Genomic DNA, 27891 nt, shown 5'->3' with positions numbered 1-27891 from the left:
CGTGCATCACCACGCCCGGCTAATTTTTGTATTTTTTAATAGAGACGGGGTTTCACCATGTTGGTTAGGCTGGTGTCGAACTCCTGACCTCGTGATCCGCCCACCTCGGCCTCCCAAAGTGCTGGGATTACAGGCGTGAGCCACCGCGCCCGGCGACCCCGTCTTAAAAAAAAAAAAAAAAAAAAAAAGGGGGGATCCCTAACAGAGCCCGCAAACGCCCTTTCTCAGCTTCAGCCTCTGGACTTACACTTGGCTGGCGCTGCGCCTCTCCGGGATCCCCCTCCCTCCTCCTCCCTGGGGCCCCGCGGGCCGGAGGGAGGCGCCGGGTGGCCCAGCCTGGGTGGTCTCCTGCCCCGCCCCCTGCGGCGCCGTTACCTAGCAGCGGGCCCGGCCGCGCGGCTGCGGTAATTTGCGGGCCCCTCAGCCAATGGGAGGGCGTCGCCCCGGCCGGCTCACTTTTCTGGAGCTCCAGCCGCCTCCCGGGCACTGCAGTCGCCACCTCGAGCCCTGCTGTGCGTCTTGGGCCAGCAATTCCGCCTGCGCGCGGGACCCATTCCTCCTCCAGCCGCCGCGGCCTACGGCCCACGGAGCGGGTGAACCTCGGCGCCGCGCCCCGGACCCGCAGCTCCCTGCACTCCTCCTTCCCAGCCGCCTTAACACCCGCACCCCACAGTCTCTCCCACGCCCGCGCCTTGGCGGCCCCACTGAATCCCCACGCGGGGCCCAGCGGTACCGGGAGACCGGGCTAGCCTATGGGAGTGCCCAGATAACGCGGGTTGGGGGCGCCCGCGCCCCCCATCCCCGCCAGCATGACTCGATCGCCGCCCCTCAGAGAGCTGCCCCCGAGTTACACACCCCCAGCTCGAACCGCAGCGCCCCAGGTGAGTAGAGGGGGAGCTGGAAGAAGGAAGAGCGGAGCCAGGTCTGTCACTCGGGCCTCTGCAAGGTTTGTGATGTCTTGAAGTGCCGAGTGTCATTAGATGTCTGAAGGCAAGTGAGAGCTAGCACGGCAAGCAAGTTGTGCGTGTGTGTCGGTGTGTCTGTGCCTGTGTCTCCTCATCGTCTGGCCAGTGAGAATGAATGTCTGTGGGTTCACCTCCGTGTCCACCTGACGACAGGTGTGTGTACATATGTATCCTGCTCTCAGAAAATGGGCCTATGCCGGCCGGGCGCGGTGGCTCACGCCTGTAATCCCAGCACTGGGAGGCTGAGGCAGGCAGATTACCTGAGATCAGGAGTTCGAGACCAGCCAGGCCAACATGGGGAAACTCTGTCTCTACTAAAACTAAAAACATTAGCAGGACGTGGTGGCAGGCGCTTGTAGTCCCAACTACTCGGGAGGCTGAGGCAGGAGAATCTCTTGAACCTGGGAGGCAGAGGTTGCAGTCAGCTGAGATCACACCACTGCACTCCAGCCAGGGCAACAGAGCGAGACTGCATCTCAAAAAAAAAGAAAAAGAAAACAAAAAGAAAAGAAAGGAAAATAGGCCTATGCCTTCCTCAGGTGTGTGCTGGGGGTGGTGGGTGCTACGTCTTCCAAGTTTGCGCCTGTGTCTGTGCTGGTGCTCCCTGTCCCACATCCAGAAATCAAGAAGCTAGGGCTGGGCAGCAGATATACAGGGTGAGAAGGGAAGGATTTCATGCATTGTTGCAGTGATGCCTGGCTGACCCTTCTCTTTCCATCCCAGATCCTAGCTGGGAGCCTGAAGGCTCCGCTCTGGCTTCGTGCTTACTTCCAGGGCCTGCTCTTCTCTCTGGGATGCGGCATCCAGAGACACTGTGGCAAAGTGCTGTTTCTGGGACTGTTGGCCTTTGGGGCCCTGGCATTAGGTCTCCGCATGGCCATTATTGAGACAAACTTGGAACAGCTCTGGGTAGAAGGTAAGTTGTGGACACTGGCCATAGCTGCTCAGGTATGGTGAGCCCAAGACAAGAACGCAGTGAGGAGCTGGTTACTGAGCTCTAGTAGGCCTGGCCCTGGGGCTGGAGGGGCACTACACCTGGGCATCTAGGAACACCGTTCCCTCCCACAGCCATAAATGGACATCTGCAGATGTTAGACCCTGTGAATTGGGTGTATAGAATATTTGTCTGTGATTTTGTATGTTTTTATTTAGCATTTATTGTTAACTTTCTATGTGTGTTTTTGACAATGCATCAGGGTTTTACAAAGGCAGCTAAAACAAGATTCATCTTTCAGTAGCAAAGAAAGTAAAATATGTGCTGGAATAACTAAAATACAATACAGAGCATCCTGTGATTATGTCGTATAAGAGAGGGCAGGGAGAAATCACTTCTGACCAGCAGAATCAGAAAAGTTAGAACTAGAAGGCTGGGGAAACTGAGTAAATAATCTGGCCAAGCCTCCAGGGAGAGGACTCAGGCACCCAGACCCATTTAATGGAAAAGCAATACAGAATCCACACTTTGAGGCAATAGCCAGGGTCAGATGGAATCAAATCCTCACTTTCTTTCTTTTTTTTTTTTTTTGAGACAGAGTCTCGCTGTCACCCAGGCTGGAGTGCAGTGGTGAGATCTCGGCTCACTGCAGGCTCCGCCCCCCGGGGTTCACGCCATTCTCCTGCCTCAGCCTCCCGAGTAGCTGGGACTACAGGCGCCCGCCATCTCGCCCGGCTAATCTTTTGTATTTTTAGTAGAGACGGGGTTTCACCGTGGTCTCGATCTCCTGACCTCGTGATCCACCCGCCTCGGCCTCCCAAAGTGCTGGGATTACAAGCGTGAGCCACCGCGCCCGGCCCCAAATCCTCACTTTCTTAAGGAAGCATAAAAGAATGATTTTCTTGGGGTTTTTTTGTTGGCTTTTTTTTTTTTTTTTGAGACAGTCTTTTGCTCTGTCGCCCAGGCTGGACTGCAGTGGCGCGATCCTGGATCACTACAACTTCCGCTTCCCGGGTTCAAGTGATTCTTGTGCCTCAGCCTCCCAAGTAGCTGGGATTACAGGTGCCCACCACCACACCCGGTTAATTTTTGTATTTTTAGTAGAGCCAGCCTAGACCTCCAGGGCTCAGGTCCTCCCACCTCAGCCTCCCAAGTAGCTGGGATTACAGGCGTGTGCCACCACACCCAGCTAATTTTTGTTTTGTTTTGTTTTGGAGACAGAATCTCGCTCTGTCACCCAGGCTGGAGTACAGTGGTGTGATTTCAGCTCAATGCAACCTCCACCTCCCAGGTTCAAGTGATTCTTGTGCCTCAGCCTCCTAAGTAGCTGGGACTACAGGCGTGAGCCACCATGCCCTGATATTTTTGGGTTTTTGGTTTGTTTTGTTTTTTTTTTTTGAGACAGGGTCTCACTCTGTCGTACCCAAGCTGGAGTTTAGTGGCTTGATCTCGGCTCACTGCAACCTCTGCCTCCCAAGTTCAAGCGATTCTCCTGCCTCAGCCTCCCAAGTAACTGGGATTACAGGTGGGCGACACCATGCCCGGCTAATTTTTGTATTATTAGTAGAGACCAGGTTTCACCATGTTGGCCAGGCTGGTCTCGAACTCCTGGCCTCAAGTAATCCGCTCACCTCAGCCTCCCAAAGTGCTGGGATTACAGGTGTGAGCCACCATGCCTGGCCAGAATGATTTCTTAATAATTTCAGCAGGCCAGGTGCAGTGGCTCACGCCTGTAATCCCAGCACTTTGGGAGGCCAAGGCGGGCAGATCACAAGGTCAGGAGTTCGAGACCAACCTGGCCAACATAGTGAAACCCCCATCTCTACTAAAAATACAAAAATTAGCCGGGCGTGGTGGCGGGTGCCTGTAGTCCCAGCTACTTGGGAAGCTGAGGCAGGAGAATTGCTTGAACCTGGGAGGTGGAGGTTGCAGTGAGCCGAGATCACGCCACTGCACTCCAGCCTGGGCAACACAGGGAGACTCCATCTCAAAAAAAAAAAAAATTTCAGCATGACTCTCTTCTTTCCTGAGGGCTGGTTTCATATGGCAGCCCTTTGATAGGAGTCAAACTCTAGTCTGTTTTTCCCTGGGAAATTTGCATTTTGTAGACTTCCTCAGCCTGGGCACATACCCAAAGGCAGAGCCCAGGTTGGAGTCTCACACCCTCGAGTTATTTCAAATACTGTCAAGTCCTAGGATCCAGAGCAGATGTTTCTCAGAGCTTGCCTGCCTGTTGGGCTCCCACACGCCGTCCCCACCCTACCTACCCCCAGCCCTGCAGACCCTCACATCCATACACACTCTAGGCCAGCCCTGAGGTCCAGAGCAGATGTTTTGCTCTGCCTGCCTGCCCCTAGCCCCAGGACACAGATGTGCATACATGCACATACACATACCCCCACCCACACCACTGCTGCCTGGGTGGTCCCAGATGACTCTTGGATTTCCTGCCACAACAGAGGCAGTCTCCCTTCCCTTCCTCCCTCTCCATTCCCCACATTTTCCCCATCTAAACACTGCTTGATGCTCCATGTTTCCTCATCCTCTCTCCTATACTCCAGCATAGGATAGGCTAGACCCCAGCAGTTTTTTGCTGTTGTTTGGGGGAGGGTTTTATAAGAGGATGGTAGCCAATTCCTAGGCTTTTTTCCTTTATTTCAGAATATCACTCTTGTCCTATATTGGCTGGGGGTGAGGTAAAAATCTTTTTTTCTTTCTTTTTTTTTTTTTTTTTTGAGAGTAAGTCTTGCTCTGTCTGTTGCCCAGGTGCACTACACTGCCCTGTAGTGCAGTGACGCAATCTCGGCTCACTGCAACCTCCAGCTCACTGCAACCTCCGCCTCCCAGGTTCAAGCGATTCTCCTGCCTCAGCCTCCAGAGTAGCTGACACTATAGGCATGCGCCACTATGCCCGGCTAATTTTTTTGTATTGTTAGTAGAAACAGGGTGTCATGGCCGGGCGCGGTGGCTCACACCTGTAATCCCAGCACTTTGGGAGGCCGAGGCGGGCAGATCACGAGGTCAGGAGATCGAGACCATCCTGGCTAACACGGTGAAACCCCGTCTCTACTAAAAATACAAAAAATTAGCCGGGCGAGGTGGCAGGCGCCTGTAGTCCCAGCTACGCGGGAGGCTGAGGCAGGAGAATGGCGTGAACCCCGGGGGGCAGAGCCTGCAGTGAGCCGAGATCGCACCACTGCACTCCAGCCTGGGTGAAAGAGCGAGACTCCGTCTCTAAACAAAAAAAAAAAAAAAAAAAAAAAGAAACAGGGTGTCACCATGTTGGCCATGCTGGCCTCGATCTCCTGACCTTGTGCCTGTAATCCCAGCTACTCGGGAGGCTGAGGCAGGAGAATCACTTGAACCTGGGAGGTGGAGGTTGCAGTGAGCTGAGATCGTGCCATTGCACTCCAGCCTAGGTAACAGCAAGACTCTGTCTCAAAAAAATATATAAATAAATAAATAAAATAAAATAATAGAATGCTTTTAGCCACATGAAAGAGAAAAAAGGGAAAGGAAGAAGGGAAGAAGGAAGAAAGAAGATTGATTTATTGTTCTCTGTAACAGGAAGCCTGGTTAATTCAGTTAATTCAGCAGCCCAAGGACATTAGCAAGGACCCAGTTTCTTTCTATCTTTCTCCTCTGCCATCTTCCACATGTTGGACTTTTGTCCTCAGGCTTATCTCAAAGTGGTTGCTGCAGTGTCAGGAAAAAGAAATCATTCTTGTCTTGCATTTCTTTTTGCTTTTGTTTTGTTTTGTTTTATAGAGACAGGGTTTCACTCTTTCACCCAGGCTGGAGTACAGTGACACAATCACAGCTCACTGCAGCCTCGAACTCCTAGGCTCACACAGTACTCCTGCCTCTTTCTCTACAGTATCTGGGACTACAGGCACATGCCACCATGCACAGCTAATCTTTTTGTTTGTTTGTTTTTTGTAGAGACGCAGTCCCACTATGTTGCCCAGGCTGGTCTTTTTTCTTTTTTTCTTTTTCTTTTCCATCCCCCGAGACAGAGTCCTGCTCTCTAGCCCAGGCTGGAGTGCAGTGGATTGATTTCAGCTCACTGCAACCTCTGCCTCCTGGGTTCAAGCGATTCTTCTGCCTCAGCCTCCTCAGTAGCTGGGATTACAGGTGCGCACCACGCCTGGCTAGTTTTTGTATTTTTAGTAAAGACAGGGTTTCACCACGTTGGCCACTAGTCTCAACCTCCTGACCTTGTGATCCGCCCACCTCGGCCTCCCAAAGTGCTGGGATTACAGGTATGAGCCGTCGCGCCTGGCCGGCCCCCAGGCTGGTCTTGAACTCCTGGTCTCAAGCGATCCTCCTGCCTTGGCCTCCTGAAGTGCTGGGATTACAGGCATGAGCCACCATGCCTGGTCTTGCATCTCTTTTTGAAAGTGAGGAAAAATTTATTAGTAGCCTCCCAGCCAACTTCTCATTTGCTCTCTTTGGCAAGAACTATGTAACATCCTATGCCGAAATCCTTCACTTGGCAAAGGCAATGGAATTACTGATTGGCTTCTTAAACTAATCAAGTTTCACCTTCTGATGCTGGGGAGGAGCCCAGCTGTCCCTAATCACTAGGCCTTTCCGATGATGGCCACTGAAATTAGGGTCTGTCAGAAAGCAGGAAGGTGCTGACAGCCTCACCTTCAAATCTGCCTCCACAGCACCACCCTGTGGCCAATCTCCATCTGGCCAAGTCAGTCCCCTTCTTAGTGCCCTTCCACCGATTTCCACCAGATTCTGTAAAATCAAATATAAACTCCATAGCACACACTCTAGGCCCTCCATAATTGGACTTGATTGCTTCTCCAGCATTGCCGCTGGCTCCTCCCTGGCTCACTCTTAGCAGTACCGAAACACGGAGTCTTTCACAGTTCCTGCGCACACCTGGTCCAGGACGCCTTTCCTGACCTCGTGGGCACCTCTTATCATTCACAACTCACAACAGTGTATTCACAAAAATACATTGTTAGGTGATGAAAACGTCAGATCCCCTCTGCCCAAAATCTACCATGACTCCCATTTCACCTGGAGAAAGTTTAAGTCCCTGCAATAGTATATAGGCCTTTACACGTGAAACTTCTGGACCAAAGATTATGGAGCATCATATTGCAATGTTGCTTTCCTGTGAGGAGTGTACCATATTACACTCCCATAGTGGGTTAGAGTGTGCTCTTGTAAACCAGCAATGAGTGCCATCAATTTTAAAATTTTTGCTAAATTGATAGTAACTTATTGATGTTTTTATTTGCATTTACAGGATTGCTTATAAGGTAGACTCTTTTCCATATTGGTTAACCAGTTATATTTTCCCATTGGTAAAGACATAAAAGTTTGGGCCGGGCACAGTGACTCATGCCTGTAATCCCAGAACTTTCAGAGGCTGAGGTGGGAGGATCGCTTGAGCCCGGGAGTTCGAGACCAGCCTGGGCAACATAGGGAGACCCTGTCTCTACAAAAAATACAAAAATTAGCTGGGCATGGTGGCGGGTGTTTGTAATCCCAGCTACTTGGAAGGCTGAGGCAGGAGAACCGCTTGAACCTGGGAGGCAGACATTGCAGTGAGCCAAAAAAAAGACCAGCTTGGGCAACATAGTGATGAGACCTTGTCTCTACAAAAAATTTAAAAATTAGCCAGGCATGGTGGCGGGCGCCTGTGGTCTCAGTCACTTGGGAGGCTGAGGTGGGAGGATCACCTGAGCCCAGGAAGTCAAAGCTATAGTGAGCTGTGATCAGGCCACTGCACTCCAGCCTGGGCAACAGAGCAAGACTCTGTCTCAAAAAAAAAAGGAAAAGAGATTGGGAAACATGACGATCTCAGATGGGGCTTGAGTCTCAGAGAAGCAATACGTGTGGGTCCCAGCAGGCAGTAAAGACTAACAGGAGGAGACCCCCAGACAAGTGGAAACAGCGCAGGGTCTGAGATCAGACCAAATCCACAGAGCCTCCAGAGGTAGATTTGGCCCTCACTGTCCCCCACATCATAGTTAGGTGATATCCCCTCACAATGTCCCCACCTCCCTCAGGTCCCAGTTACATAGCAGGAGCCTGTGGCCAGCATAACGCAGGACTGGAGGGGCGCTAAGATCCAGGACACTATGGCAGGCCTGGCGCCGGGAATCCCTGTGGTCTGGACAGTGAGGGCGGTGAAAAGGATCTGGACACCTCCCTCCCCTTGGACCACTTTGATTTCACCCCTGCCAGGGTTCCTGAGCTGATTCCATGCACTTCCTGCCTGAGCGGGAGCAGCACACTGAATGACTGTCCCATCCTCCCCCTCCCCCACACCAACACAGGGCCCATTATTATCACCCATTATTATCAGACACTCCTATCCCTGCCCTGTCCCCAGGACACTTCGCAGAAAGGTGTGTGGATATAAATCACTGCCCAGAGCAACCTGAACTAAGAACCAGCCCTAGCCCTACACCTGTTCTTTTAGGAAACCCTCCTAGCAGCAGCCTCCCTATTGGCCCCTATTGGCCCTCCTTGTCCTCCCCACCAGAACAGAGAGGGACTGAGCGAGGGTTCCCTTACCAAGATGCCCCTACAACCCCCACAGCCCGCGGCCAGCTCATGCCGATTGTCATTTTTAAGTTTACACCCAAAACTCAGCCAACCTGCTTCATGCTTAAGCCCTAGACCACACAAGAAATCCGGAGAGCCACACAACCGAGGCTTCTCCACTTCCCTGGCAGAGCTCCAGGACCCAGAAGCCTGGGGAGTCGGCCTGGGCCATAACCAGGCCCTCAGGGATAAGGCAGGGGCTCCTCTCTGCCGCACCTCTCCCACTTGTCTGGGGAGGCCTCAGAGTTAGAAGCCCCCTTCCCAAGTCTGACCCACCTAGGCCCTTTCCCCCCAGCTTTCTCTGTTTGCTCCGGCAGTGGGCAGCCGGGTGAGCCAGGAGCTGCATTACACCAAGGAGAAGCTGGGGGAGGAGGCTGCATACACCTCTCAGATGCTGATACAGACCTCTCGCCAGGAGGGTGAGAACATCCTCACGCCTGAAGCACTTGGCCTCCACCTCCAGGCAGCCCTCACTGCCAGTAAAGTCCAAGTATCACTCTATGGGAAGTGAGTCTGGCTGAGCCCCTGAGCAGCTGGGGATGAGGCATGCTGTGGGGGTTCTGGAGTGGGAATCCCCCTCTTCTGCTGATCTCCTATGCCCCTGGCTATTGCAGGTCCTGGGATTTGAACAAAATCTGCTACAAGTCAGGAGTTCCCCTTATTGAAAATGGAATGATTGAGCGGGTATGTGTCCTGAGAGGGAGTAGAGGCAGAACCTTTTCTGTGGCGTGGGAGGACTCAGAGAGACCAAGCAAGCCCCACAGCCTGCAATCCGCCCCCTTAAAACTAAGGAGGGGGACTGCAGAGGGCATCCTACAAGGGATGTGGGGCAGGACTGACATGGCCCGGGGTATCCCTGGCAGATGATTGAGAAGCTGTTTCCGTGTGTGATCCTCACCCCCCTTGACTGCTTCTGGGAGGGAGCCAAACTCCAAGGGGGCTCCGCCTATCTGCCGTGAGTGCCACTCCTGGGGCCCTGCTTCATCTCCCGCTGGGGACTCCCCCAGCAGAAAGGAGGGGTTGGGGGAATGAGGATGATCAAAACCTTACCAAGGTCCTAATTACCTCCCAGGCCAGGAACAGAGAGCATGGGCTTCCCCAAGGCTCTCTCCACATCCTCCTTCTCCTTCCCTCTGAAGGAAGGAAGACCTGACTTATTTACACAAAACTAAACACAAAGATCTGTAAGATCTGAGCAAAGGAGAAAAAGATCCCCAGAAAGAGGCTTTGCTGGGGGGAATTACCTAGGTGTTTGCTAAGCCGTTGCCCAGGCCAGAAAGAAAACCTGCTACAGGCATGTGCCTGCTGGTTGTATATTAGAACCAAGCACACAGCTTGGTAAGAGACTCAGTGGGGCCTTTCTGGGCCCTTTCTATGTATTAGGTAACCCTGCCCTGATATTCGTCTCAGCCCCTTGTACTCTTCTACAGCTCACTGTAGCACCCTGGTGGGCCCATGCAGCCTGGCAGTTCTGAGAAGCTGAGGCTTGCACACCCTCCATATGGAAGGACAAATCGGCAGATAAGAGGAGGGTGGGGTACAGCATGGGGCCCCAGCAGCGGTTTGGAGCCTGGGTTTTCATCCCTGACCCTCACCAACTATGGGCTTTTCCCTCAGCGGCCGCCCGGATATCCAGTGGACCAACCTGGACCCAGAGCAGCTGCTGGAGGAGCTGGGTCCCTTTGCCTCCCTTGAGGGCTTCCGGGAGTTGCTAGACAAGGCACAGGTGGGCCAGGCCTACGTGGGGCGGCCTTGTCTGCACCCTGATGACCTCTACTGCCCACCTAGTGCCCCCAACCATCACAGCAGGCAGGTGGGTTCCAACCAGGTCTGCCAGGGAAAGGCTGTTTTCCTTCCCTTTCCCTTCCTCATACTCCTGTGTTCTGGGGGAGCTGACTGCTCTGTGCCCTGACCCCCACTTCCTGGCCATTATTACCCTGCTTCCACAGTGCCAGGCCCCCAGTGTTCCATTCCCATTCAGTTATCCTACAGAGCCCTCAAGTGGTATACGAATCCCTTTTTCCTTTTCTAAGCCTAGATAAGGCTGGACTTTTTTTTTTTTTTTTTTTTTTTTTTTTTTTTTTTTTTTTTTTTTTTTTTTTTTTTTTTTTTTTTTTGAGTCTCACTCTGTCGCCCAGGCTGGAGTGCAGTAGCTCGATCTTGGCTCACTGCAACCTCGGCTCAAGCAATTCTCCTGCCTCAGCCTCCTGAGTAGCTGGGATTACAGGTGCCCGCCACCATGCCCGGCTAATTTTTGTTAGCCTCCCAAAGTGCTGGGATTACAGGCGTGAGCCACTGCGCCTGGCCAAGGCTGGACTTTTTATCAAAATAGACTAATACAGGGAAACTAAGAACGCAGCAGGTAAGCATGAATATCATACCTGGTTTCCCAGGTTTCTTTATGGCCCTGCAAATGTACTTTTTTCAGAATCCGCCAGTTACACCAGCTCCTCCCAGAAGCCTACTGCCAGGCCTCTACCCCTTGGGGCTTCCTGTCTGTGGGATACTCACTGTTCACTCCTGCAGAGCAGTCAAGAGGCTCAGAATAGTTGCCTACACTCCAGGCATACTGAGCTTCATAGCAGCTTGGTTCCTGGAGGTGGAAGCCCAGGGACACTCAGTTATCCGTGGCCACAGCCTTGAGCATTAACCCCTCCTGTTCCCCTCCAGGCTCCCAATGTGGCTCACGAGCTGAGCGGGGGCTGCCATGGCTTCTCCCACAAATTCATGCACTGGCAGGAGGAACTGCTGCTGGGAGGCATGGCCAGAGACCCCCAAGGACAGCTGCTGAGGTAGGGTCTCCTCTGGGAGTTGGTGAGGGGACTCCGTACATGAGAACCCATACTGTAATGCCAGGCAGCTCTGGCAAAAGGCCCTTCACATCCCTCACCAGGTGTTTGGGCCAGCTCTGACCCCTGGTTCTCCCACACCCCCACCAGGGCAGAGGCCCTGCAGAGCACCTTCTTGCTGATGAGTCCCCGCCAGCTGTACGAGCATTTCCGGGGTGACTATCAGACGCATGACATTGGCTGGAGTGAGGAGCAGGCCAGCACAGTGCTACAAGCCTGGCAGCGGCGCTTTGTGCAGGTCGGTATGGACAAGGACAAGGGGGGTGCCCTGAGGCCATTCCCTCCTCCTGCCCCCTCCTATCCACCCTGTTTCTCCAGCTGGCCCAGGAGGCCTTGCCTGAGAACGCTTCCCAGCAGATCCACGCCTTCTCCTCCACCACCCTGGATGACATCCTTCATGCGTTCTCTGAAGTCAGTGCTGCCCGTGTGGTGGGAGGCTATCTGCTCATGGTGGGTCTTGCACCTGGCACCTTGCCCCCACCCCACCTCCAACCAGTGCCCACCCTGGGATCCCCTGTCTGAGACTGCTCTTTCTCCCCGCAGCTGGCCTATGCCTGTGTGACCATGCTGCGGTGGGACTGCGCCCAGTCCCAGGGTGCCGTGGGCCTTGCCGGGGTACTGCTGGTGGCCCTGGCGGTGGCCTCAGGCCTTGGGCTCTGTGCCCTGCTCGGCATCACCTTCAATGCTGCCACTACCCAGGTACGCCAGGACTGCAGGGCAGACTCAGTGCCAGTCACCAGGCTTCATGGGTCCTCAGCTGCCTGCTCCTGTGCCCCTCTAGGTGCTGCCCTTCTTGGCTCTGGGAATCGGCGTAGATGATGTATTCCTGCTGGCGCACGCCTTCACAGAGGCTCTGCCTGGCACCCCTCTCCAGGTGGGGCCTCGTCCCCCAGGGCTCATCTGAGGCAGCTCAGCTTACTGGTTAAGAGCCTCTTGGTTCAAGTGACCTTGGGCTGCTAGTGAACCTCAGTGCCTCTTGTCCCCATCTATAAACAGGGGAAATAATAGTGCTGTGTCCTAAAGGTTGTTGTTTGGCTCAGTGAGGTAACTCAAGTTGAATGCTTAGAACAGCCCATCACACGTACATGGTACCCAATAAATGCTAGCTGCTGTGTTATGACTGCCCCACCTCTGCACTCCAAGTTCCTGAGCCTCCCCTTCACTCCACCTTGACACAGCCCCTCCCTTGTGACCTGAGGGCAGGTCCCCACTCTGTCCTGGCAGGAGCGCATGGGCGAGTGTCTGCAGCGCATGGGCACCAGTGTCGTACTCACATCCATCAACAACATGGCCGCCTTCCTCATGGCTGCCCTTGTTCCCATCCCTGCGCTGCGAGCCTTCTCCCTACAGGTGAGGCCTCTCACACGGGGCGGCTCAGGGTGGGTATGGAGCTGAGGCCAAGCTTCATCCGGCCTTCATGCCCCTCCTGTCCGTCCCCCAGGCGGCCATAGTGGTTGGCTGCACCTTTGTAGCCGTGATGCTTGTCTTCCCAGCCATCCTCAGCCTGGACCTACAGCGGCGCCACTGCCAGCGCCTTGATGTGCTCTGCTGCTTCTCCAGGTACTGCCTGCACCCCAGCCCCTTCCTCCCGTGACCCACGCCAGCCTGTCCCCTCACCAGCATTTCAAGGCACAGACCTGTCATCCACTCTCTACCTCTTCCAGTCCCTGCTCTGCTCGGGTGATTCAGATCCTGCCCCAGGAGCTGGGGGACAGGACAGTACCAGTGGGCATTGCCCACCTCACTGCCACCGTTCAAGCCTTTACCCACTGTGAAGCCAGCAGCCAGCATGTGGTCACCATCCTGCCTCCCCAAGCCCACCTGGTGCCCCCACCTTCTGACCCACTGGGCTCTGAGCTCTTCAGCCCTGGAGGGTCCACACGGGACCTTCTAGGCCAGGAGGAGGAGACAAGGCAGAAGGCAGCCTGCAAGTCCCTGCCCTGTGCCCGCTGGAATCTTGCCCATTTCGCCCGCTATCAGTTTGCTCCCTTGCTGCTCCAGTCACATGCCAAGGTAAGACTGGGCAGAGCAGGGCAGAGACAGCATCTCTGGGTCCAGAAGGGCAGAGGGCTTAGTCCACCGCCTGAGGGGTTGGGGGCAGCCCTGGGGTCTCCAGCTTAGTTGCTACTTCCCACAGGCCATCGTGCTGGTGCTCTTTGGCGCTTTTCTGGGCCTGAGCCTCTACGGAGCCACCTTGGTGCAAGACGGCCTGGCCCTGACGGATGTGGTGCCTCGGGGCACCAAGGAGCATGCCTTCCTGAGCGCCCAGCTCAGGTACTTCTCCCTGTACGAGGTGGCCCTGGTGACCCAGGGTGGCTTTGACTACGCCCACTCCCAACGCGCCCTCTTTGATCTGCACCAGCGCTTCAGTTCCCTCAAGGCGGTGCTGCCCCCACCGGCCACCCAGGCACCCCGCACCTGGCTGCACTATTACCGCAACTGGCTACAAGGTGAGAGGCGAGGAGACTGGCATGGAGGGGTGCTGCAGGGAGAAACGCCCTGGGGCCGCCAGCTAACAGAACCCTATCCTTGTCTCCCCCCAGGAATCCAGGCTGCCTTTGACCGGGACTGGGCTTCTGGGCGCATCACCCGCCACTCGTACCGCAATGGCTCTGAGGATGGGGCCCTGGCCTACAAGCTGCTCATCCAGACCGGAGACGCCCAGGAGCCTCTGGATTTCAGCCAGGTTGGGAGAGGGCGGGAGGGGTCCAGTAGCACAGTGGCTGCAGGCGTCCTGGGCCCAGGCCTTCAGCCCTCTCTGCCTCTGCAGCTGACCACAAGGAAGCTGGTGGACAGAGAGGGACTGATTCCACCTGAGCTCTTCTACATGGGGCTGACTGTGTGGGTGAGCAGTGACCCCCTGGGTCTGGCAGCCTCACAGGCCAACTTCTACCCCCCACCTCCTGAATGGCTGCATGACAAATACGACACCACGGGGGAGAACCTTCGCAGTGAGTCTTGGGGGGAGCTCAGCAAGAGCCTCAGTCTCGCCCACACAAGCCCTGAGCCTGAGGCCCTGCCCACTCTGCCCCATGCTCACTGCCCTGTCCCTCTCCCTCTTCTCCCTTCCCCTCCCCTCCGCAGTCCCACCAGCTCAGCCCTTGGAGTTTGCCCAGTTCCCCTTCCTGCTGCATGGCCTCCAGAAGACTGCAGACTTTGTGGAGGCCATCGAGGGGGCCCGGGCAGCATGCGCAGAGGCCGGCCAGGCTGGGGTGCACGCCTACCCCAGCGGCTCCCCCTTCCTCTTCTGGGAGCAGTATCTGGGCCTGCGGCGCTGCTTCCTGCTGGCTGTCTGCATTCTGCTGGTGTGCACTTTCCTCGTCTGTGCCCTGCTGCTCCTCAACCCCTGGACAGCTGGCCTCATAGTGAGTGCTTGCAGGAGTGGGGACAGAGAGACCCAGCGGCACCCGCACCCTTCCCTGCCCAGCCTGTCATCCCTCCTGCCAGGAGCCCTCCGTGAGCCCTGTCTCCCCCAGGTGCTGGTCCTGGCGATGATGACGGTGGAACTCTTTGGTGTCATGGGTTTCCTGGGCATCAAGCTGAGCGCCATCCCCGTGGTGATCCTTGTGGCCTCTGTAGGCATTGGCGTTGAGTTCACAGTCCACGTGGCTCTGGTGAGCACAGGCACCCCGGGGAGGGACCAGTCAGCTGATTCAGTATTCAACACATACTGTTCAAGCCCCTACTATGTGCTAGGTACTATTTAAGAATTTGGGCTGGGTGGACGTGGTAGCTCATGCCTGTAATCTCAGCACTTTGGGAGGCCGAGGCAGGTGGATCACCTGAGGTCAGGAGTTCGAAACCAGCCTGGCCAACATGGTGAAACCCTGTCTTTACTAAAAATACAAAAAATTAGCCAGGCGTGGTGGCACATGCCAGTAATCCCAGCTACTTTGGAGGCTGAGGCAGAATTGCTTGAACCTGGGAGGTGGAGGTTGCAGTGAGCTGAGATCACGCCATTGCACTCCAGCCTGGGCAACAAGAGTGAAACTCTCCGTCTCAAAAAAAAAAGAAGAAGAAGAATTTGGGCTGGGCACGGTGGCTCATGCTTGTAATTGGGATGATGCTGGGGCACTTTGGGAGGCCAAGGCAGGCGGATCCCCTGAAGTCAGGAGTTCAAGACCAGCCTGGCCAACTTTGCAAAACCCCGTCTCTACTGAAAATACAAAAATTAGCCAGGCGTGGTGGCACATGCCTGTAATCCCAGCTACTCAGGAGGCTGAGGCAAGAAAATCACTTGAACCCAGAAGGCGGAGGTTACAGCGAGCCAAGATCGCATCACTGCACTCCAGCCTGGGCAAAAGAGCAAGATTCAATCTCAAAAAAGAAAAGAATTTGGAAAATAAAAATAAAAAAGAATACAGGTTATAATAGCAATACAGATTTTTACCTCCAAGGAACTTATATTCTAGGGATAGAGATAGACAATAAGGGCCGGGTGCGGTGGCTCATGCCTGTAATCTCAGCACTTTGGGAAGCTGAGGTGGGCACATCACTTGAGGTCAAGAGTTCAAGACCAGCCTGGCCGACATGGTGAAACCCCGTCTCTACTAAAAATACGAAAATTAGCTGGGTGTGGGGGTGCACGCCTGTAATCTCAGCTACTTGGGAGGCTGAGGCAGGAGAATCACTTGAACCCAGGAGGGCGGAGGTTGCCATAAGCCGAGACCACGCCACTGCACTCCAGCCTGGGTGACCAAGCAAAACATCTCAAAAAAAAAAAAAAAAAAGAGAGAGAGAGAATAAATAAGTAGACAAATAAATAAGCAGCCATTTCAGTAGAGAGGAGTAGACAAAATCCTGTCTGGAATGTGTTAAAGACAGAATGGAAGATGAGAAAATGGGAATCAGTGATTCTTTTGAATGGTTTTACTGTGAACCATTGTGGGATGGGCCAGGCATGGTGACCCACACCTGTAATCCCAGCACTTTGGGAGGCTAAAGCTGGTGGATTGCTTGAGCCAGGAGTTCAAAACCAGCCTGGGCAACATGGTGAAACCCTGTCTCCAATAAAAATACAAAAATTAGGCCGGGCGCGGTGGCTCACGCTTGTAATCCCAGCACTTTGGGAGGCCGAGGCGGGCGGATCACGAGGTCAGGAGATCGAGACCACGGTGAAACCCCGTCTCGGGCGTGGTGGCGGGCGCCTGTAGTCCCACCTACTCGGAGAGGCTAAGGCAGGAGAATGGTGTGAACCCAGGAGGCGGAGCTTGCAGTGAGCCGAGATTGCGCCACTGCACTCCAGCCTGGGCGACAGAGCGAGACTCCATCTCAAAAAAAAAAAAAATACAAAAATTAGCCAGGCATAGTGGCGGGTGCCTGTAATCCCAGCTACTCAGGATGCTGAGGCAGGAGAATCACTTGAACCTGGGAGGCAGAGGCTGCAGTAAGCCAAGGTTGCGCCACTGCACTCCAACCTGGGCAACAGAGCAAGACTCCGTCTCAAAAAAAAAATTTTTTTGTTTAAATAATTAGCTAGGCATGGTGGTGCGTGCCTGTAGTCCCAGCCACTTGGGAGGTTGAGGCGGGAGGATCACTTGAACCTCAGAGTTTGAGGCTGCAGTGAGCCATGATTACACCACTGCACTCCAGCCTGGGCAACACAGTAAGATCCTGTCTCAAAAAAAAAAAAAAAAATGGGATGGTGGCGGGATGCCAATGTGGGCTTAATGGAGGGGTTCTACAAAGATACCAGAGATACAGAGATGCCAGAACCAAGGAGGGCCTCACCCAGGGCTGTGTATTCTCTGGCAGAGGAAAGGGGGGACCCACAGACCGGCCAGACTCCACAAACAGCTCCCTTCCCTTCCTCCCACCAAATATCTCTATTATTATTCTGATTATAAGAACAATATATGGTCCTTGAAAACAAACAAAGCCAGCATGCAGGAAGGTACAAAAGAATTAGAAATCCTCTGAAACACTACTCTGAGAAGTAACTGTTATCACTTTGATGTCCCTCTTCTAGATGGACTAGTGGTTGGCAAACTTCTTCTATTTATAGGACCAAATAATAACTATTTATTTCAGGCTTGGTAGGCCATAGAGTCTCTGCTGCAACTCTGCCATCGAAGCACAAAATTGTCTAGACAATACATTAACCAATGGGTATGGCTGTTTCAACAAAATTTCATTTACAAAACAAGTGACAGGCTGTTGTTTGCCCAACCTATTTTTGTTTTTGTTTGTTTGTTTGTTTGAAATAGGGTCTCACTCTGTCGCCCAGGCTGGAGTGTAGCAGTGCAATCTCGGTTCACTGCAACCTCCACCTCCCTGGCCAAGCGATCCTCCCACCTCAGCCTCCCAAGTAGCTGAGTCTACAGGCACACACAACCACACCCAGCTAATTTTTGTATTTGTTATAGAGACAGGGTTTTGCCATGTTTCCCAGGCTGGTCTTGAACTCCCAACCTCAGGGGATCCACCCACCTCGGCCTCCCAAAGTGCTGGGATTACAGGCATGAGCCACCGCACCCAGCCTTGTTTGTTTTTAGAGACAGGGTCTCACTCTGTCACCCAGGCTGTACCCTATTTTCTACGTGTCTCTGTGTCTAAGCTCACCAAACCCATCCATACAGTGTTACCTAAAGGACTCATGCATGCTTCCTGTACAGTTCCCATGAACTTAGTTCACCCGGCCTTTGGTGGGCCAAGGTATCGTTGAGCTCTGAAGACAGATACAGCTGGGGACATGGCTGAGCTGGCCATGACTGGCAGAGGAGCAGCTCCAGGACCACTCTGTTTTCCTAGGGCTTCCTGACCACCCAGGGCAGCCGGAACCTGCGAGCCGCCCGTGCCCTTGAGCACACATTTGCCCCTGTGACCGATGGGGCCATCTCCACATTGCTGGGTCTGCTCATGCTTGCTGGTTCCCACTTTGACTTCATTGTAAGGTAGGGAGGGCTCGGGGCAGGGAGGCAGGGCTCAGGGCAGGCCTGGGCTGACTCCCCCCACCCCCAGGTACTTCTTTGCGGCGCTGACGGTGCTTACGCTCCTGGGCCTCCTCCATGGACTCGTGCTGCTGCCTGTGCTGCTGTCCATCCTGGGGCCACCACCAGAGGTGACCACACCCTCGGCACCATCCCTCTACTCCCAGCCCAAGGGACAGGGTAGGGAGAGGCAAGGGAAGGGACAGAGCCCTGTGGCCCACAGACAGGTACCTCCCCAACAGGTGCCACCAGCTGAAGGTGGCAGCCTCCTCCTTTCCCCAGACACCATGTTCCTGCCCCTCAGCCCTCCTGGCTTCTTCATGGGACCCACCTTAGCCTTTTAGGATCCAGAGCAAGGTGCAGGGTTTGCCCCAGGCCTCAACCTCCTGTCGCCTGCCAGCTCTCATATCCTGCTGGAGACCAACAAGGGCCCCAGTTTCCCAACAGTCATGGTGATCCCCAGGGAGATGCTGAAGGGGACGGGAGCCCCAGGGGCCTGTGGGCTTACTGGGGCTGGTGTCTCCCCACAGGTGATACAGATGTACAAGGAAAGCCCAGAGGTCCTGAGTCCACCAGCTCCACAGGGAGGCGGGCTTAGGTGGGGGGCATCCTCCTCCCTGCCCCAGAGCTTTGCCAGAGTGACTACCTCCATGACCGTGGCCATCCACCCACCCCCCCTGCCTGGTGCCTACATCCATCCAGCCTCTGATGAGCCCCCTTGGTCCCCTGCTGCCACCAGCTCTGGCAACCTCAGTTCCAGGGGACCAGGTCCAGCCACTGGGTGAAAGAGCAGCTGAAGCACAGAGACCGTGTGTGGGCCACGTGGGGTCACTGGGAAGCACTGGGTCAGGTGTTAGACGCAGGATGGACCCCGGAGGGTCCTGCTGCTGCTGCACCCCCTCTCCTGACCCAGCTGTCATGGGCCTCCCTGATATCCATACAGAACAGCCACGGATTTGCACACCCAGGCCTGTGTGAGCCTATGTCTGTGTTACTTGAGAGTGAAAGCCGGCACTTGGGGCTGCAGTGCAGCCCTGTCCCCCTTCCCACCCCACACCGCTGCCCGCCCAGCTGACCAAGCCTGGTCAGCACCCTTCCTCAGTCCCGGCCCCGCCGCCTGGTGACTCCTGGGCAGGCTCTCCCTATCCCTGCCCACCTCCTACCACATCCATTATTTATATGAAAATGTCTATTTTTGTAGTATACATAGATGTTAGCTATGATTAAAGTTTTATTTTTTAAAGAATGAAATATATTCTATGTGAACTAATCTCAGATGACTTCAGTACTTTTTTTTTGGACAGAGTGGGGAGTTTGCAAGTGAACATTAGCTATTGGAAGGAGCTTCTCTGGTGCCAGGACCTGAGGTATTAGCTTCTCTAGTTCTGGGTGGAAAAGACCCCAGATTCTGGATTTTTGTCATATCCTTGGTAACATCATCTGGATTAAGTGCTTACTATACAAAACGATAACAAATTTTGTTGGTGTGAAATCCTACTGGGTTCAATCTGGAGACCAGGAGCAGAAAAAAAGAACCCCACTGTGTGGCTTTCGCAGCCACCACATTCCAGCCCCCCTGTCTCTCCAGACTCACCTCCACCTACCTGCCTCACCCACACGGGAAACGGCAAGGCGGAGGGGCAAAGCCATGCAGCAGGTGGAATGTGAGGTGGAGGCAGATCAGGAAAGTTGCCAGTTGAAGCAGAGAGAGGTCAACAGGGTCTGGGGAGCTTCTCAGGAGGTTTGTGGACCCAGGGAAAGGAGCCAGGTCCCAGAGCAACCTCCAAGGCAAAGGCCTCTGCAAGTTGGTGGTTGGCCTGACAGCCGAGAGGCATCTTTGGCCAGTCAGCCAGTGGATCAGTTGCGGGAACTGCTCAGAAACTGAGGTGCTAGCAGTTAGTGAGGACACAATTTAAGCTGTTTGTTCTGTGAAAGTTGAACAGCTCCACTGAGCAGAGGCCTTGAAGAGTGGCCACAGCCCTGGAATAGAGCACAGAGCCTCACCTAGAGGTGTGGGGAGGTTTGCAACTGCCCTTTCCCAGTCATAGCTTAGGACCCATAGTCTAGTTCACATAGACCCTGGGCTCCAACCACCCACTCACCAGGAATGATCCCACCCAGGAACAATGGCTTCTCACATCCCACCCCACCTGGACATAGGCCAGGAAATCATGTTCTGACCAAAAGATACAAAAACAAAATCAACCACGACAAAAAAACATCTATTGCAATTGAACCCACACTAAAATGCCTAAAAAGCTCAAGAGAAGCAGGTAGTTGGCAGAGAACCTAGAGTAGGGGGTGCAACCAACAGGCCCAAGGGAGGGAGGCTGGATTTGGGTCCAGCAGTGTTTGGGTCACCAAGGAGGGCATTCTAGGTGGAGCAGAGAGAGCTCACCAGGCTAGAATGGTGCAAAGGGGGTCAGCCCTCAGTGCCACTTACCAGTGGAGTAACCCTGGGCAAGTCAGCCAGCCTCACTAAGCCTCCTCATCTTCATCTTTCCAGGCCCGAGGAGATCTAGCCTCTGCCTCCCACCCCAGCACTCGCTCATCAGACACACGGAGCGCCACTGTCTGGACAGGCTGAATTGGTCTTCGGGTCCATAATTTCTCATATGCCATTCCCTCTGCCTAGAACACTTTCTCACCTCCCCTTGACGTGACCCCGTATCACCCTTCGAGGTGAACTGGATCGGATGCCATCTCCTCCAGGAGGGGTGGGGTCGTGCCTCCTGTGAGGTCCCAGTGCCCCTGAGTGCCTGTGCCCGTCTGTTTCCCCGTCCCTCTCCCTAAGCCCGGAGGCTTACTGCGGGTAAGGACGGCGGGACAGGACCTTAACCCCTGGGACGAACACCAGCTCCGCAAAGGACTCGGCACCCGGCGCCGCCCACGGGGTGCAGGTCCCAGGAGGACCAGCAGAGAGGAGCATAGGAGAGCAAAGGAGATCAGTGACCCAACCCAGCCCGGGTGGCGCGGAACAGCCCTGAGCCGCTTGTGATTTGCATATCCATGGTGCACCACGAAAAGATACCCTCACGATGCTTTCACTCCCTCCATGCGGGCATTTCTGCACTGTTTTAGAGCATGATGCCTCTTACACGCATCTGTGTGCATAAACTACATATAGGGAGTGCGCACCACGCAGGTACCCAACAACCATAAATGTGTTAAGTGTTAGCTCTCTCTGCGAGATTCGAAGCGGAAGTTAGCATCATACTTTCGTTTTTCTTCAGAACGCATAAATCTTTCGCCTTTTACTAAAGATTTCCGTGGAGAAAAACGATTACGAGTTTTTATCTAGTTTTTTGGCCAAGTCTCGCGTTTCGCGAGGCTACATTTTGAGTGTTGAAAGAAAGTTAGACAGATATGGGTAATCCGGTAATATCCCGTACCTTCCAAATATTTCAACAGCGTACCTGGGCGTGGTGGTGCACGTCTGTAATCCCAGGTACTCGAAAAGCTATGGCGGGAGAGTCTCTTGCCTCTGAAGGCGGAGGTTGCAGCGATCCGAGATCGCCCCTCTGTACTATGGCCAGGGTGACCGAGACTCCGTCTAAAATAAAAGAAAAAAATCAAAAGTTTGCGTGACACATTGTTTTGAGCTGCATTTGGGGTTTATTGGCTTCTGTAGTGTGCAATAAGACTGGCTTCTATTATTTCTCGCGTTTTTGTTGCATTTTGTTGCAGACTTAAGAGATAAACAGTGGGAGGCACTTTCAAGTCTCTCCGGTCATTAATTAAGCCTTAGTGTGGCTAGAGGTTCAGGGACGGTATATCGCACCAACCAAACTCCTTGTTCTATCCCCAGAGACAGTAGTTGTTAGCGGTTTGGTGTGGCTCTTCCAGACTGATTTTTTTTCCGCAACTCGACTGCGAATCCAAACACAGTTTATGTGGTGAAGATACAAGGTTCCTTCTCCTATGGAGCTTTTTTCTTTTGAGATGGAGTCTCACTCTGTCACCCAGGCTGGAGTGCAGTGGCTCAATCTCGGCTCACTACAACCTCCGCCTCTCGGGTTCAAGCGATTTTCCTGCCTCAGCCTCCCGAGTACCTGGGACTACAGGCGCCCGCCACCACACCCGCCTAATTTTTGTATTTTTAGTAGAGACGGGGTTTCACCGTGTTGGTGAGGATGGTCTCGATCTCCTGACCTCGTGATCCGCCTGCCTCAGCCTCCCAAAGAGCTGGGATTACAGGCCTGAGCCACCACACCTGGCCCTTTTTTTCTTTCTTTTTTTCTTTTTCTTTTTCTTTTTTTTTTTTTTTTTGAGAGGGAGTTTCGCTCTTGTTGCCCAGGCTGGAGCGCAGTGGCGCGATCTCGGCTCACTGCAACCTCCACCTCCCGGGTTCAAGCGATTCTCCTCCTCAGCCTCTGGGATTACAGGTGCACCACCACGTCCGGCTAATTTTTGTATTTTTAGTAGAGACGGAGTTTCACCATGTTGGCCAGGCTAGTCTCAAACTCCTGACCTCAGGTAATCCGCCCGCCTCGGCCTTCCAAAGTGTTGGGATTACAGGCAAAAGCCAACGCGCCCAGCCCCTATGGAGCTTTTCTAATGGAACCACACACAAAACAAATTGAATAAATAATATAAATCCCAGATGAATAATATCTCAGTGAGAAGTGCCCTGTAGAAACAGCATTTTGATAGAATGGTCTACCTCCTTCCTATTCCCTCTCCATAAGCGAGCTCACCTACTTCCATGGCTTTAAGTAAATGCCATCTGATAGCTAGTGACCCCCCAGTTTACAGCCATCAGCTGGTCCTGTTGACTCCCTTCCATCAGCTGTTCCTGTTGATACCTTCAAAGCATATGCTTTAGCCAACCACATTTTACCACCTCCACTGCTGCCATCCTGGTCCAAGATCTCTTGCTGGATAATTGCAGTAGCCCCTAACTGTTCTCCCTAGACCACTCTTCTACCTCGCTCTTGCCCTTCTCAATTCCAGTCCTCCACATAACAGCCAAATTCTTTTTTTTTTTTTTTTTTCCTGACAGGGTCTTGCTGGAGTGCAGTGGCGCAATCTGAGTTCACTGCAACCTCCACCTCCCAGATCCAAGCAATTCTCCCACCTCAGCCTCCCAAGTAGCTGGGACTGCAGGCTTGTGCCACCACACTGGCTAATTTTTGTATTTTTTGTAGAGACGGGATTTCGCCATGCTGCCCAAGCTGGTATCGAACTCCCGGACTCAAGTGATTCGCCCACCTCACCCTTCCAAAGTGCTGGGATTACAGGCAGGAGCCACCATGCCCAGCCCAAATTATTCTTTTAAAGTAAATCTGATCACACATCACTGTCCTGCACAAAACCCTCCAATACCTTTCCCCACAACACATGGCTTCCTGCAGATCACTTGTCAAATGTTATCTCATCAGAGGTCTACAATCACTGCCCTGTACAAAATAGTCCCACTCCCACCACATAGCTATCTTTTTAACCTGTTTTGCTTTTCCTCATAGCACAAACTACTCCCTGAATAGATCATACATTTCTTTACTTGTTTACTGTATGTTTCTCCTCTTAGAATGTTAGCTCCATGAGGCAAAGACTTGACTTGTTCTCTGATGTACTTATTCCATGACCCTAAATCAATGTCTAGTGTGTGGGCACTCAATGAATAGTTGTGGAACAAATGAATGAATATGTTTTCTAAACACATGTACAGAATTTAATCTGTCCCACTACAATTCTAAGTATTTTATAAAATTATTTTCATCTTCCTAAAAACTGTACTAAATAGGCCAGGCGCGGTGGCTCACGCTTGTAATCCCAGCACTTTGGGAGGCCGAGGCGGGCGGATCACGAGGTCAGGAGATCGAGACCACGGTGAAACCCCGTCTCTACTAAAAATACAAAAAAATTAGCCGGGCGTGGTGGCGGGCGCCTGTAGTCCCAGCTACTCGGAGAGGCTGAGGCAGGAGAATGGCGTGAACCCGGGAGGCGGAGCTTTTAGTGAGCCGAGATCGCGCCACTGCACTCCAGGCTGGGTGACAGAGCGAGACTCCATCTCAAAAACAAACAAACAAACAAACAAACTGTACTAAATAGGTTCCATTATCTCCATTTTATAAATAAGGAAGCTGAGGCAAAGAAAGGTTAATCGCAAAGACAATATGTGGCGGAGCTGGGATTCAAATGCAAGCATTCTGGCTCCAGGAGACACGCTCTTAATCACTATGCTACCTTTTTTCTTTTAACAAGAGAAATCATGCTGTAATTGGTCTATTCGGTGCTTTTTTCACCAAAGATCATGGATTTTTTTAATATTATAGGAATATACAATAGTTAATATAACCAGTCCTCTGGTAATGGACATATAGATGATTTTCAATTTCCACTATTCAACCAATGCTGCCATGACATGGTACTACTGAGTAAGCACATTTTCTGTCTTGAGAGATAATGCTAAATAACTAGCTTTAATCCCTGTGCAATATATATACACACATCTATGTATATATATATATATATATTTTTTTTTTTTTCTTTGAGACAGTCTCACTCTCTATTGCCCAGGCTGAGTGCAGTAGCGCAATCTCAGCTCACTGCAACCTCTACCTCCCAGATTCAAGCAATTCTCATGCCTCAGCCTCCCAAGTAGCTGGGATTACAAGCATGTGCCACCACACCTGGCTAGTTTTTTGTATTTTAGAGACAGGGTTTTGCCATGTTGCCCAGGCTGATCCCGAACTCCTGAGCTCAGGCGATCAACCCACCTCGGCCTCCCAAAGTTCTAGGATTATAGGCGTGAGCCACAGTGCCTGGCATTCTGTAAAATATATTTTTGTAGGAAGTCCCTGAGATAGAAATCTAACTTTATTTTCTTCTAAATAGTCAACTGTCTCTCATTTTAGATTGATAGTATCTTGTTTTGCAGCTCCTTTAAAACTCTTCATGGAGGCCGGGCGCGGTGGCTCACGCTTGTAATCCTAGCACTTTGGGAGGCCAAGGCAGGCGGATCACAAGGTCAGGAGATCGAGACCACGGTGAAACCCCGTCTCTACTAAAAATACGGTGGCGGGCCTATCCCAGTACCGAGAGGTGAGGCAGAGAATGGGTGAACCTGGAGGGGACAGTGAGTGATGGTCAAAAAACCCAACAAAAAAAAACTCTTCATGGAATAAAGTGGCATTTGAATGAGGAAATAGGCCTGGTGCGGTGGTGCTTCATGCCTGTAATCCCAGCACTTTGGGAGGACGGAGTGGGATGATTGCTTGAGCCCAGGAGTTTGAGATCAGCCCAGGCAATGTAGGCAGACCTCATCTCTACAAAAAGAAAAAAAAAAATTAGCCAAATTTGATGGAACATGCCTGTAGTCCCAGCTATTCAGCAAGCTGAAGTGGGAGGATCGCTTGAGCCTGGGAGGCTGAGGCTGCAGTGAGCCGAGATCGCACCACTGCACTCCAGCCTGGGTGAGGATAAGGTTGTGTCATAAATAAATAAATAAAGTCATTTACTTAACATTTACATGGCACTGATTATCTGACAGAGACTGAGGAAGCAGAAACAAGTAAGACACCACTCCAGGCCCCAGGGATCTTTCTTGAGGGAGATTCGCATCCTTGGGAAAACAAGATGTATGGTGAATGAAGGAGGTAGCAGAGGGGTCTGCAGTAACTGAGTAAGTATGGAGCTAGAGGACTAATACTTCCAGGATAAGTGAATTTATGCAAAGATTGTATTTGAGAGAAGAGGTGAGGAACCACTCACTAGTAGTTTTGAGTGCCCTAAAAGTGAAATAGATTGACTTTTGTCCTGGAGGACAATGGGATGTTCCAGGACTTAAGCCCCATAGGACTGACAATCAAAGACAGGTCTGGCTGCACTGTGGGAAATGGATTGAGGGGGCGCTGGAGTGGAGGCAGGAAGGCTGTGAGACGTGTCAGACAGGACAGGTTGAACCTGGGGCTGAGAGAACTGAATCAACTGGAAAAGTCTCTTACGAGGTAAAAGAGACCTGGCCGGGCGCGGTGGCTCACGCTTGTAATCCCAGCACTTTGGGAGGCCGAGGCGGGCGGATCACGAGGTCAGGAGATCGAGACCATGGTGAAACCCCCTCTCTACTAAAAATACAAAAAATTAGCCGGGCGTGGTGGCGGGCGCCTGTAGTCCCAGCTACTCGGAGAGGCTGAGGCAGGAGAATGGCGTGAACCCGGGAGGCGGAGCTTGCAGTGAGCCAAGATCGTGCCACTGCACTCCAGCCTGGGTGACAGAGCGAGACTCCGTCTCAAAAAAAAAAAAAGAGGTAAAAGAGACCTAAGGCAGGTGTGAAGAAGAGGGATAACGCAAGGATGAGATCCAGGTTTCTGGGGTGGGCGCCCACGGAAATGAGAAACACGATGGGGGGCAGAGCTAGGGAAAGCTGGGGAGATCAATTTCTCACTGAGCCTGTGGTGTCTGAGGGGCATTCAGGGAGCCATCTCCAAGGGGGGCAGGTCTCCAATGAAAGAAGGAGCTGAGGCAGGGCATGGTGGCTCACACCTGCAATCTCAGCACTTTTGGAGGCCGAGGCTTGCAGATCACATGAAGTCAGGAGTTTGAGACCAGCCTGGCCAACATGGTGAAACCCCGTCTCTACTAAAAATACAAAAATTAGCCAGGCATTGTGGTGCATATCTGTAATCCCAGCTACTCAGGAGGCTGAGGCACGAGAATTGCTTGAACCCGGGAGGCGGAGGTTGAAGTGAGCCGAAATCGCGCCACTACACTCCAGCCTCGGCGACAGAGCAAGACTCTGTCTCAAAAAAAAAACTAAAAACAAAAACAAAAAACGGCCGGGCGCGGTGGCTCACGCCTGTAATCCCAGCACTTTGGGAGGCCGAGGCGGGCGGATCACAAGGTCAGGAGATCGAGACCATCCTGGCTAATACGGTGAAACCCCGTCTCCACTAAAAATTCAAAAAAAATTAGCCGGGCGTGGTGGTGGGCCCCTGTAGTCCCAGCTACTCGGGAGGCTGAGGCAGGAGAACGGCGTGAACCCGGGAGGCGGGGCTTGCAATGAGCCGAGATGGCGCCACTGCACTTCGGCCTGGGCGAGAGTGCGAGACTCCGTCTCAAAAAAACAAAAAAAAAGAAAGAAAGAAAGAAAGAAAGAAAGAAAAAAAAAAAAAAAAAAGAAAGAGGGAGCTGAGCTGAACAGATAGATATGTGGGAGTCATCAGAATAGACTAGTAGACGACAATGCCCAGGGGCAGGGCGTAGAGTGAGAGTGTGGCGCGAAGGAAATCCTCGTTATCGAGTTTCACCCCCGCAGGGAGGCCCAGCCCAAGCCCTGCCCGGCCCGACCCCACCTCGCCCACACGGGCTTGATTCCGCACAAGGGGCTGCGCATGGCAGACAACGGTTGTTCCGGCGCCCGGCTCACTGGGCACGCTGGGAACGGAAGCCAGCTCCGAACGCCGAGCACTTCGGGAGCTGTAGTTTGGGGCAGGCTCAGCTGGGCGGGTCCAGGGCTCCCTGTGAGTTCCGGCGTTGGATCATTTGAAGGACAGGTCCAGAAAGCGGTGATGCTCCCGGGGCAGGGTGCCTCTCCGGCGGCGACACGGGGCGCCCCGGGCCTCATCCCCTCTCCGCAGGGCATGGCATTTCCACGCCTCCACAATCTGCTCCACCTGCAGAGCAAGGCCAGTCAG

At 53.1% G+C, this 27891-nt stretch overlaps 2 protein-coding genes and 1 non-coding gene across 5 annotated transcripts in view; 2 read left to right on the top strand and 1 right to left on the bottom strand.

The window, feature by feature from the left end:
* Nucleotides 1-27891, bottom strand: part of BTBD19 (BTB domain containing 19) — a 54644-nt gene that overhangs the window by 21262 nt on the left and 5491 nt on the right. Inside the window, 2 exon segments of the mRNA XM_058442050.1 lie at nucleotides 21670-21806; nucleotides 27550-27870. Of these exon segments, the coding sequence (XP_058298033.1) occupies nucleotides 27736-27870 (135 nt within the window). The 3' untranslated portion in view covers nucleotides 21670-21806; nucleotides 27550-27735.
* PTCH2 (patched 2) lies at nucleotides 416-19614 on the top strand. 3 transcript variants are annotated; one of them, XM_032160630.2, is made up of 22 exons: nucleotides 416-881; nucleotides 1689-1881; nucleotides 8793-8982; nucleotides 9090-9159; nucleotides 9339-9430; nucleotides 10093-10288; nucleotides 11146-11267; nucleotides 11415-11562; nucleotides 11643-11774; nucleotides 11868-12023; nucleotides 12106-12198; nucleotides 12549-12674; nucleotides 12766-12884; nucleotides 12989-13337; nucleotides 13462-13774; nucleotides 13868-14010; nucleotides 14095-14275; nucleotides 14409-14689; nucleotides 14801-14938; nucleotides 18075-18217; nucleotides 18285-18384; nucleotides 18784-19614. In XM_032160630.2, exons 1-22 carry the CDS (start codon nucleotides 810-812, stop codon nucleotides 19036-19038), a joined length of 3612 nt encoding a protein of 1203 aa, XP_032016521.1. In that variant the 5' UTR covers nucleotides 416-809; the 3' UTR covers nucleotides 19039-19614. The 3 variants fall into 3 exon arrangements, with proteins under 3 accessions (XP_032016521.1, XP_058298031.1, XP_058298032.1); XM_058442049.1 differs by having other exon boundaries at nucleotides 800-1504; XM_058442048.1 differs by lacking the exon at nucleotides 12106-12198.
* On the top strand, nucleotides 21467-21586 carry LOC116474086 (U5 spliceosomal RNA). The gene has a single exon (XR_004249601.1). It is a non-coding gene; the product is annotated as a U5 spliceosomal RNA (small nuclear RNA).

This window comes from Hylobates moloch, unplaced genomic scaffold, assembly GCF_009828535.3.
Source record: "Hylobates moloch isolate HMO894 unplaced genomic scaffold, HMol_V3 SCAFFOLD_8, whole genome shotgun sequence".
NCBI lineage: Eukaryota > Metazoa > Chordata > Mammalia > Primates > Hylobatidae > Hylobates > Hylobates moloch.
This window is presented reverse-complemented; position numbering and strand designations above follow the sequence as displayed.

Bases quoted from the DNA above. Each gene is read 5' to 3' on its own strand.
- PTCH2 (XM_032160630.2), top strand. From the start codon at position 810: ATGACTCGATCGCCGCCCCTCAGAGAGCTGCCCCCGAGTTACACACCC. The intron at 1,882-8,792 runs GTAAGTTGTGGA...TTGCTCCGGCAG, and splicing joins GGAACAGCTCTGGGTAGAAG to TGGGCAGCCGGGTGAGCCAG. The intron at 14,011-14,094 runs GTTGGGAGAGGG...CTGCCTCTGCAG, and splicing joins AGCCTCTGGATTTCAGCCAG to CTGACCACAAGGAAGCTGGT.